The sequence below is a fragment of the Coregonus lavaretus genome (assembly GCF_964263955.1).
Source record: "Coregonus lavaretus genome assembly, chromosome: 8".
Lineage (NCBI taxonomy): Eukaryota > Metazoa > Chordata > Actinopteri > Salmoniformes > Salmonidae > Coregonus > Coregonus lavaretus.
Window position 1 is genome coordinate 26,571,693 of NC_139995.1, and position 10,786 is coordinate 26,582,478.

A 10,786-nucleotide genomic window follows, 5' to 3' on the forward strand; every position below is an offset into this window, starting at 1 on the left:
TGCGCATCCATGAGTATCCACTTTCTGTAGCTCAGCTGGTAGAGCATGGTGCTTGTAACGCCAAGGTAGTGGGTTCGATCCCCGGGACCACCCATACACAAAAATGTATGCACGCATGACTGTAAGTCGCTTTGGATAAAAGCGTCTGCTAAATGGCATATTATTATTATTATTATTATTATTATTATTATTATCTGAAGAGAGCCCCGAAACATTGTGTGCAGACATTTTATGCAATAAATGAAGTAGGTTCAATCTAGTAGTTCTGATCTTCTGATTGGTCCTGATGAGTTGGGCGAGGTCCCCTGCAGGCTACTGTCACTGTTGCATTGGCTCTGAGTCGGGTTCTCTGTCTTCAAATGTTCAGCCTAAGAGAGGGGATTTTTGTGTGTGTGTGTGTGTTTAACAGTGATGATGTGTGTGTGTGTGTGTGTGTTTAACAGTGATGATGTGTGTGTGTGTGTGTTTGTGTGTGTGTGTGTCCTCAGAGCAAGAACTCGTGAGTTGGAAGAACTGAGAGGCCTATGGCGTGGGTGTTGTCCTTGGCCACCTGCTGACAAGGCTGACAAGATAGGACCCTTTTGTCCATTGTTATTGGATAGGAACAGAACTTATAACCAGCTCCTGACCTAAATAGATCTTAGCACAACATTTTACTCAACATATCATATTCCATATTCACTATAACAAATATATTTACTACGACATTAGCAAGAACCGCCACATCCTCAGCCGGCTAATCCAGTGTGTGAAGTTTTGCGGAGTGTTTGAGTTAGCTTTGCGAGGCAAAGATGAAACTGAGGGCTCCACCAACCCTGGTAAGCCAACACTTTTGAGATCAGTCAATAAATGCTTCTGGTATTGACTTATATGCTGCCCCTGTCTTCATGTTGTTGCTGGACATATCTTTTTTTAAATGTGTGTAGGTCACCTAAATCATCAGAAAAATTGCCCCTCCTGAGAATTTTTTCAGGAGCCGCCACTGGTTTTGACTGATTTCATGTCAGTGCTAATATGGCTCAAATTCGCTAGCTTGCTAACCAACAACTGTAATTATGTATTTGAGAGACAACAAGTACTCATTGTGCAAATGTTTTTTATGTTTTCAATAAACATTGGAGACGAACAATAGCTTACATGTTGTCAACAATCTAAGCCAACCTGTCTGCTTTGCTTGCGTAGGTTTGGTTGCTAAACAACCAACCTATCTATAAGGGTAGGGTTAGATGGTGGTGCAATTTAAGTTTTTCCTATTCCCCTTTTCCCTTTTTTCTGGTGACCAAAATGTTCTGGTGACCAAAATGTGCTATCCGCACTCCGACCTGCGAAAGGCAGCAATACACAGCGTCTTGTGACAAAGAAACTACACGAAGGAGAATATCACTTCCTGTTTAAAAATGGCTGCACCCTTACGAATGTCACATTAGAAGTGCTCTTTTCTGTAATGTTGAAAACGTTTTCGATCTTTAACGTATTTGTTTGACCTCTTTTGCCTAAACATGGTCCATCTATGTAAGTATGATAAGGTTGATATTTAACTAACGCTGTCAACATGGGCCAACTAGCACGTTGGGGTACGCTTATTAGCAAGGCCGAAATGTCTGTAACGTTAGCTAAGTACAGTAACGTTACTCCATGATTGTGGTGTCTAGCTAGCTATAGCTAGTTAATAGTTATATCAATTATGTTTCTGATAAGTAATGCTTATTTCATGAAATTCACAACAGATAGCTACACAATAGCTAGAAATTGAGTGTTATTTGTAGTATGGAATGGCCACTTGCTAATTTGTTATTGTCCAGACATGAAATACTGTTGGATGCGTGGTGTTTCCATTTACATTTGACATTTTAGTAATTTAGCAGACGCTCTTATCCAGAGCGACTTACAGTTAGTGAGTGCATAATTTTTTTTAAAGACTATTGAAGATTATGTTAAAATAGAGCTCCACCATGTTAAATTACCGTTGTGGCGGGTGGCGATCCATATTCAAGTATTTTGCAGATAGATAGCATAGTGTTATTGGAGCGGTTGTGGTGTGTTTTGCAGTAAAAACAGTGTGAATCCCTAATTTACCTGGCGGATCACCTGATAACCTTTGACCTAGCTATTTACCTGACAAAACACACCACCCGAACTCTGGTCCCAACTAATTGCTTACTCTTTGAATGAAAACATCAGCCAATTTAATTGCATATGCATTTCACCTTTAACGAAACAATACAATGCTGATTTTGTTGTATTATCCTTACAGCATCCTTCCTACTGAAGACGTACCATGGAGGACACATTGTCATCAGATTGGCAATGGCTGGCCACAAACAGTCTAACAGACCTTTCTACCGCATTGTGGCAGCTTACAACAAGCGAGCACGAGACAGTAAATACATAGAACAGCTAGGCTCTTATGACCCCCTGCCAAACATCTACAATGAGAAACTGGTCAGCATCAACTCCGACAGGATCAAGTACTGGATGGGCTGTGGTGCACATCCAACGAAGCCTGTGGCCAAACTTCTAGGTGTGTTCCCTCACCATGACAACACACACTTTACAGGTTTATTGAAATGACCAGTGTAAGACCTACATCATGGAAAATACACTGACTCACAGGTTCATAAACTAACTATACTGAACAAAAATATAAACGCAACATCAAATCAATTTTTATTTGCAACATGCACCGAATACAACAGGTGTAGACATTACAGTGGAATGCTTACTTACAAGCCCTTAACCATCAATGCAGCTTTTTAAAGAAAAAAGTGTTAAGTAAAAAAAATAAAAGCAAATAACTAAAGAGCAGCAGTAAAATAAAATAACAGTAGGGAGGCTAAATACAGGGGGGTACCGGTACAGAGTCAATGTGCGGGGGCACCGGCTAGTCGAGGTAATTGAGGTAATATGTACATGTGGGTAGAGTTAAAGTGACGGCATAAATAATAAACAGAGTAGCAGCAGTGTAAAAGAGGGGGATGGGGGGGGGGGGGGGGGGGGGGCAGGGCAGTGCAAATAGTCCGGGTAGCCATGATTAGCTGTTCAGGAGTCTTATGGCTTGGGGGTAGAAGCTGTTGAGAAGTCTTTTGGACCTAGACTTGGCGCTCCAGTACCGCTTGCCGTGCGGTAGCAGAGAGAACAGTCTATGACTAGGGTGGCTGGAGTCTTTGACAATTTTTAAGGCCTTCTTCTGACACCGCCTGGTATAGAGGTCCTGGATGGCAGGAAGCTTGGCCCCAGTGATGTACTGGGCCGTACGCACTACCCTCTGTAGTGCCTTGCGGTTGGAGGCCGAGCAGTTGCCATACTAGGCGGTGATGCAACCAGTCAGGATGCTCTCGATGTGGAAACTACACGAAGGACAGCCATAAATGCCAATCCCCTCCCAAAAGGTTGACTGTTTCCAGTGAAAGCCTTTGTTCTATGTGAACTATGAATATTCATAAGCAGTGCTTTTCCTACTTTTTTTTATTTCACCATTATGATAAGGGCTGCGTATTCATATCTCAATAGCAAAGACATTTGTTTGATTAACTGTTTTTTTGTGGTCAATTAAAGTTAGAAATTAGCATTGTGTTTGGGATACTTTCAATGTTTCCAAATCATACGTTTTTAAGATTAACATTGGCTAAATGCCAAATAGCTCAATAAAGGCTTTTAATACGATTTTCAGGAAGTCTCTTGTATTAGCTCAGTCGCTTATCAAATGCTGATAAAAGAAAGGAACAATTTGTTTAAGTTGGTTTACAATTGGGCTTAACCCTTGATGGTGCAGCTGTATAACTTTTTGAGGATCTGAAGACCCATGCCAAATCTTTTCAGTCTCCTGAGGGGGAATAGGCTTTTGTCGTGCCCTCTTCACGACTGTCTTGGTGTGTTTGGATCATGATAGTTTGTTGGTGATGTGGACACCAAGGAACTTGAAGCTCTCAACCTGTTCCACTACAGCCCCGTCGATGAGAATGGGGGCGTGCTCAGTCCTCTTTTTTTTCCTGTAGTCCACAATCATCTCCTTTGTCTTGGGAGAGGTTATTATCCTGGCACCACACGGCCAGGTCTCTGACCTCCTCCCTATAGGCTGTCTCATCGTTGTCGGTGATCAGGCCTACCACTGTTGTGTCGTCGGCAAACATAATGATGGTGTTGGAGTCGTGCCTGACCATGCAGTCATGGGTGAACAGGGAGTACAGGAGTGGACTGAGCACGCACCCCTGAGGGGCCCCCGTGTTGAGGATCAGCATGGTGGATGTGTTGTTACCTACCCTTACCACCTGGGGGTGGCCCGTCAGGAAGTCCAGGATCCAGTTGCAGAGGGAGGTGTTTAGTCCCAGGATCCTTAGCTTAGTGATGAGCTTTGAGGGCACTATGGTGTTGAACGCTGAGTTGTAGTCAATGAATAGCATTCTCGCGTAGGTGTTCCTCTTGTCCAGGTGGGAAAGGGCAGTGTGGAGTGCAATAGAGATTGCATTATCTGTGGATCTGTTGGGGCGGTATGCAAATTGGAGTGGGTCTAGGGTTTCTGGGATAATGGTGTTGATGTGAGCCATGACCAGCCTTTCAAAGCACTTCATGGCTACAGATATGAGTGCTACGGGTCGGTAGTCATTTAGGCAGGTTATCTTAGTGTCCTTGGACACAGGGACTATGGTGGTCTGCTTGAAACATGTTGGTATTACAGACTCAGTCAGGGACATGTTGAAAATGTCAGTGAAGACACTTGCCAGTTGGTCAGCACATGCTCAGCATACACGTGCAACAATTTCTAAGATTTTACTGAGTTACAGTTCATGTAAGGAAATCAGTCAATTTAAATACATTCATTAGGCCCAAATCTATGGATTTCACATGACTGGGAAATATGAGGTAATGGTGGCGAATGAATGGCATGACAATGGGCCTCAGGATCTCGTCAAGGTATCTCTGTGCATTCAAATTGCCATTGTTAAATGCAATTGTCTTTGTTGTCCGTAGCTTGTGCCTGCCCATATCATAACCCCACCGCCACCATGGGGCACTGTTCACAACGTTGACATCAGTAAACCACTCACCCACACGACGCTATACAAGTGGTCTGCGGTTGTGAGGCCGGTTGGATGTACTGCCAAATTCTCTAAAACGAAGTTGGAGGCGGCTTATAGTAGGGAAATTAACATTCAATTCTCTGGCAACAGCTCTGGTGGACACTCCTGCAGTCAGCATTCCAATTGCACGCTCCCTCAACTTGAGACATCTGTGGCATTGTATTGTGTGACAAAACTGCACATTATAGAGTGGCCTTTTATTGTCCCCAGCACAAGGTGCACCAGTGTAATGATGATGATGATGCTGTTAAGCAAAACTTTTATTTCAGCTCGTGAAACATGGGACCAACACTTTACATGTTGCGTTTTTATATTTTTGTTCAGTGTAGTATACTTTTAAATGTAATCAATACTTCCACTAAAGTCTCAATGCTACCTGGGAATCTATGTGGTCTAAGTTACTGTCATCCCTTCCATCTCTGATCCTGTAGGACTGGCTGGGTTCTTCCCCCTGCATCCCATGACGGTGACAGAGACAGAGCGTCGCAGGGCCCTGGCAGAACTAGCAGAGGAAGCAGCTCCAGAGGATGGAGTTAAGCAGCAGGAACTATGAGCGCTGCAGTGCTGGAACATGTGGGACTGTCGAGCATAGCAGGATGTGGAAACTGTACACGAAGGACAGCCATAAATGCCATTCCCCTCCCAAAAGGTTGACTGTTTCCAGTGAAAGCCTTTGTTCTATGTGAACTATGAATATTCATAAACAGTGCTTTTCCTGCTATTTGTGTTTTTTTATTTCACCATTATGATAAGGGCTGCGTATTCACATCTCAATAGCAAAGACATTTGTTTGATTAACTGTTTTTTTGTGGTCAATTAAAGTTATAAATTAGCATTGTGTTTGGGATACTTTCAATGTTTCCAAATCATACATTTTTAAGATTAACATTGGCTAAATGCCAAATAGCTCAATTAAGGCTTTTAATACGATTTTCAGGAAGTATCTTGAATTAGCTCAGTCGCTTATCAAATGCTGATAAATGCAATGAACAATTTGTTTAAGTTGGTTTACAATTGGGCTTAACCCTGTGAGCTGTGGTTACAGAAATTCCACTACTGACATGCTGCCAATATAAAACTAATGTGGAAGCATTTTGCATAGAGGCCCCTGTGGGACAATCATTTAACTTTGTGAGGTCCCATTTTAAACGAAGAACAACTTATGTAGGCTTCATATGGCATACATAAAGACTTCATTAGCACTACATAAATGCTTCACACATCATCTAAGCGTATGTCATACTCTATAAATTATGTATAAAGGGTGTCATAACCATTCACACTGTAGGGTGAATTGCCAAATGTCACAACTCATTGTGTATGTTTATACACCATTTATAGTGCATGACATACGCTTGTAGATTATTTGTGATGCATTTGTAGTGCATATGAAACCTTTATGCATGCTATATAAGTTGTACTTTATTTAAAGTGTGACCCTGTTGGATGTTGGACGCAATATTTCAGTCCGTCAAACATAGGAGAGTAATGACATACAGTGCCTTCAGAAAGTATTCATACCCCTTGACTTATTCAACATTTTGTGTTAGTCTGAATTCAAAATTGATTTTCTTCTCACCTATCTACACACAATACCCCATAATGACAAAGTCAAAATATGTTTTTAGATTTAAAAATAATAATAATTACACTGAACAAAAATATAAACCCAACATGCAACAATTTCAAAGATTTTACAGAGTTACAGTTCATTTAAAAGGAAATCAGTCAATTGAAATAAATGCATTAGGCCCTTATCTATGGATTTCACATGACTGGGAATAGAGATATTCATCTGTTGGTCACAGATACCTTAAAACATTTAAAAAAAGTAGGGGTGGTGGATCAGAAATCCAGTCAGTATCTGGTGTGACCACCATTTGCCTCATGCAGTGCGACACATCTCCTTTGCATTGAGTTGATCGGGCTGTTGATTGTGGCTTGTGGAATGTTGTCCCACTCCATCAATGGCTGTGCGAAGTTGCTGGATATTGGCGGGAACTGGAACACACTGTCGTACACGTCAATCCAGAACATCCCAAACATGCTCAATGGGTGACTTGTCTGGTGAGTATGCAGGCCATGGAAGAACTGGGACATTTTCAGCTTCCAGGAATTGTGTACAGATCCTTGTGACATGGGGCTGTGCATTATCATGCTAAAACGTGATGGCGGCAGATGAATGGCACAACAATGGGCCTCAGGTCTCTGGATCTCGTCATCGTATCTCTGTGCATTCAAATTGACATAGATAAAATGCAATTGTGTTCGTTGCCCATACCATAACCCCACCGCCACCATGGTGCACTCTGTTCACAACGTTGACTGCAGCAAACCGCTCTCCCACACAAAGCCATACACACTGTCTGCCATCTGCCCGGTACAGTTGAAACTGGGATGAATCCGTGAAGAGCACCCTTCTCCAGCATGCCAGTGGTCATCGAAGGTGAGCATCTGCCCACTGAAGTCGGTTATGACCCTGGTGAGGACGCCGAGCACGCAGATTAGCTTCCCTGAGATGGTTTCTGACAGTTTGTGCAGAAGTTCTTTGGTTGTGCAAATCCACAGTTTCGTCAGCTGTCTGGGTGGCTGGTCTCAGACGATCCCGCAGGTGAAGAAGCCGGATGTGGAGGTCCTGGGTTGGCGTGGTTACACGTGGTCTGCGGTTGTGAGGCAGGTTGGAAGTGCTGCCAAATTCTCTAAAATGACATTGGAGGCGGCTTATGAATGAACATTAAATTATCTGGCAACAGCTCTGGTGGACATTCCTGCAGTCAGCATGCCAATTGCACGCTCCCTCAAAACTTGAGACATCTCTGATTGATGGATTTAGGGTAAATATTACATTACCAACATTTGAACTGCAGTCCACTTCACCATTGTGAAAATGCAGTTGGCATAACTGAGTACCATAAGCAGGGTGACATTTTAACATATGGAGAGGATGGGGAAGAAATAATAATTAATTGAATAATTTATCCACCAGTAGTTACAGAATATAATAATTATGTTTAGGCCTACATAGAATTAATAGCATACCCACATGCTGTATTACATGCAAGGTAATTCAATAGACCCAACAGCTTCAATAGTCTCACTTTTGTGGTTACATAGTCATATAGCCAGATTATATTTATTTTGATCTAACAAACTTATTTAAAGACTGATACGTGACAATATAGTTCCCTAACCACCTGGCACTGCAATACAGGTGTACTTTACTTGTGACATTTACTTCAGATTGCTTGAACACTTTTAAGTTGTTTCAGGTGGAACAAGACAAATAAATTCAGATTTCCCATCAACATTATCGCGCTACTATCAAAGTGATTGTTTTGGTTATGTAGGCCTAAATTAGGCTTTATCTATTCCTTGCTCCAAAGGCACACAATTGGGACTTTTGTTGGTAATTATATGGTAATCCAGTTGGCATAATAATTTGGTGTATTATTTATACTCAAATAATACAAACTTTTTAAAGGTTTTACTTCAGAACTACTCAGGCTTCAAACAATTAACTGGACTGTGGATGACATTTTCTAAATATCTCTGGACTGAGAGACTATTACAATATAGGAAATATGTGGGGCATCCTGAGACACAGAGGGGAAAAGACTGGCATCCATAATCCTTACCATTATGATAACTATATTTGTCACAATAGGTAAATTCCTTAACTGAAGCAATAACTTATTAAACAAAAGATTGACATTGACAATGCTAACTTGGAGAGGAAAAGTATAGTAACTTAAACATTGAAAACATTAAATATTAGCATCAACATGCATGAAAATATGGAAAGAATCTTACTAACCTATGACTGCAGATGTTCTGTAGCTACTGCCAGTAACTGCCAGAGGTGGCATGTTTATCCTTTGTCAGATTAAAGACTGTTTTATTAGATTCTTTCACTAATAAAAAGCATGAGCTGGCGCACACCCAGAGACATTTAGTGTAGAGGTGCTGACTAATGGCGATTAAACTTTAAGCTATAAAAAGCCTATTATGTACAATATCTAATTATGTTGCCATATGATAACAATAGCCTAATATATTCAATGCTGTAAACTATTGTCTTTTATCAGTTTCACTCAATTAATTCTCATCATGCTAATAATTATGACACACTGTTTGTCTACATAACCTGGTTCAAGCATTCATGACATTACCCTAAAGAAGGCACAGTGATGCCGAAACGTTGGTGGTTTACCCAATAAATTACTGGGAGTTTATATATAGAGTGTGCGACTATCTTAATTTATTAGATTATTTCACATCATCATGCATTCATTTAATAGTTATGTTATTTGTCACGCCCTGGCCTTGAGAGGCCTGTTGTCTCTGGTTGGTTTGGTCAGGGCGTGAGGATCTATGTTAGGATTCCTATGTTTAGGATCTAGATGTGGTGTTTCTATGTTTGGCCGGGTGTGATTCCCAATCAGAGACAGCTGTCGCTCGTTGTCTCTGATTGGGGATCATACTTAAGTAGCCTGGTTGCCTACCTTAGTTGTGGGATCTTGTTCCGTGTGTAGGCTTGTATTTGTATAGCCTGAGGACTTCACGTTACGTTGTTTCTTGTTTTGTTTATGTTTATTGAGTTTAATAAACATGTTCGCATACCACGCTGCACCTTGGTCTGACCCGTCTCTCAACGACCGTGACAGAAGATCCCACCAAAAACGGACCAAGCAGCGTGCCCAGGAGCAGCAGACACCCTTGACACAGGTGGGGAAGTCATTTTGGAATTGGGAGGATATATTGGCCGGTAGAGGACCCTGGGCGAAGGAGGAAGCCCAGGCAGGAGAGGAGAAACGGCGACCCAAAAGGAATCGGTCACGGAGAAAGCCCGAGAAGCAGCCCCCAAATTTTTTTTTTGGGGGGCTAAAGGGGTGGTCGGGGATCGAGAGAAAAGAGCCCCGACCACTGCACCCGGTGGGGTTCCAGTTTGAGTCCCTACGACCATCGGAACAGGAATGGGAACAGTTTTATACTGAGGAGTCGGAGGATGACGACGACGATGAGTTTCTGTTCCCTAACTCGTGGGGGCTCCCGGAGGAGTCCTCACTGGAGGAGGATTGGGCGCGGAGAGTAAAGGACGGGTACAGTCGTAGACCTACAGCGCCGGTTCCCAGTCCGGTACGCCTCGTGCATGCTCCTCGCACCAAGCCAGTGGTGCGTGTATCCAGTCCGGTACGGCCCGTACCTGCTCCTCGCACCAAACCAGTGGTGCGTGTCGCCAGCCCGGTACGCCCCGTACCTGCTCCCCGCACCAGGTTAGTGGTGTGTGTTCCCAGTCCGGCCTGGTCCGTTCCTGCTCCTCGCACCAGACCTGTGGTGCGTGTCCCCAGTCCGGTCCGGCCCGTTCCAGCTCCTCGCACCAGACCTGTGGTGCGTGTCTCCAGTCCGGCCTGGCCCGTTCCTGCTCCTCGCACCAGACCTGTGGTGCGTGTCCCCAGTCCGGTCCGGCCCGTTCCAGCTCCTCGCACCAGACCTGTGGTGCGTGTCTCCAGTCCGGCCTGGCCCGTTCCTGCTCCTCGCACCAGACCAGTGGTGCGTGTCCCCAGTCCGGCCCAGCCTGTTCCACCGGTGCCTGGTCCAGCAACGGTCAGCGGTTCCACTCCGGTGCCAAAGCAGTCCGCTCCACCGGTGCCAAGTCCAGCTCCGGTCAGCGGTTCTACTCCGGAGCCAGGGCAGTCCGCTCCACTGGT

At 43.6% G+C, this 10,786-nt stretch overlaps 1 protein-coding gene across 1 annotated transcript; it reads left to right on the top strand.

Moving 5' to 3' along the window:
• Nucleotides 1-1,392: 1,392 nt before the first annotated feature.
• On the top strand, nucleotides 1,393-5,911 carry LOC311133791 (small ribosomal subunit protein bS16m-like). The gene is made up of 3 exons (XM_084167363.1): nucleotides 1,393-1,512; nucleotides 2,255-2,521; nucleotides 5,510-5,911. The coding sequence occupies exons 1-3, from the start codon at nucleotides 1,500-1,502 to the stop codon at nucleotides 5,629-5,631; spliced, it is 402 nt and encodes a 133-aa protein (XP_084023489.1). The 5' UTR covers nucleotides 1,393-1,499; the 3' UTR covers nucleotides 5,632-5,911.
• The last annotated feature ends 4,875 nt before the right edge of the window (nucleotides 5,912-10,786 follow it).

What these genes read in the sequence shown, in the direction of transcription:
- LOC311133791 (XM_084167363.1), top strand. An exon ending in GCCTGTGGCCAAACTTCTAG is followed by an intron (nt 2,522 to 5,509) that starts GTGTGTTCCCTC and finishes CTGATCCTGTAG; the next exon opens with GACTGGCTGGGTTCTTCCCC.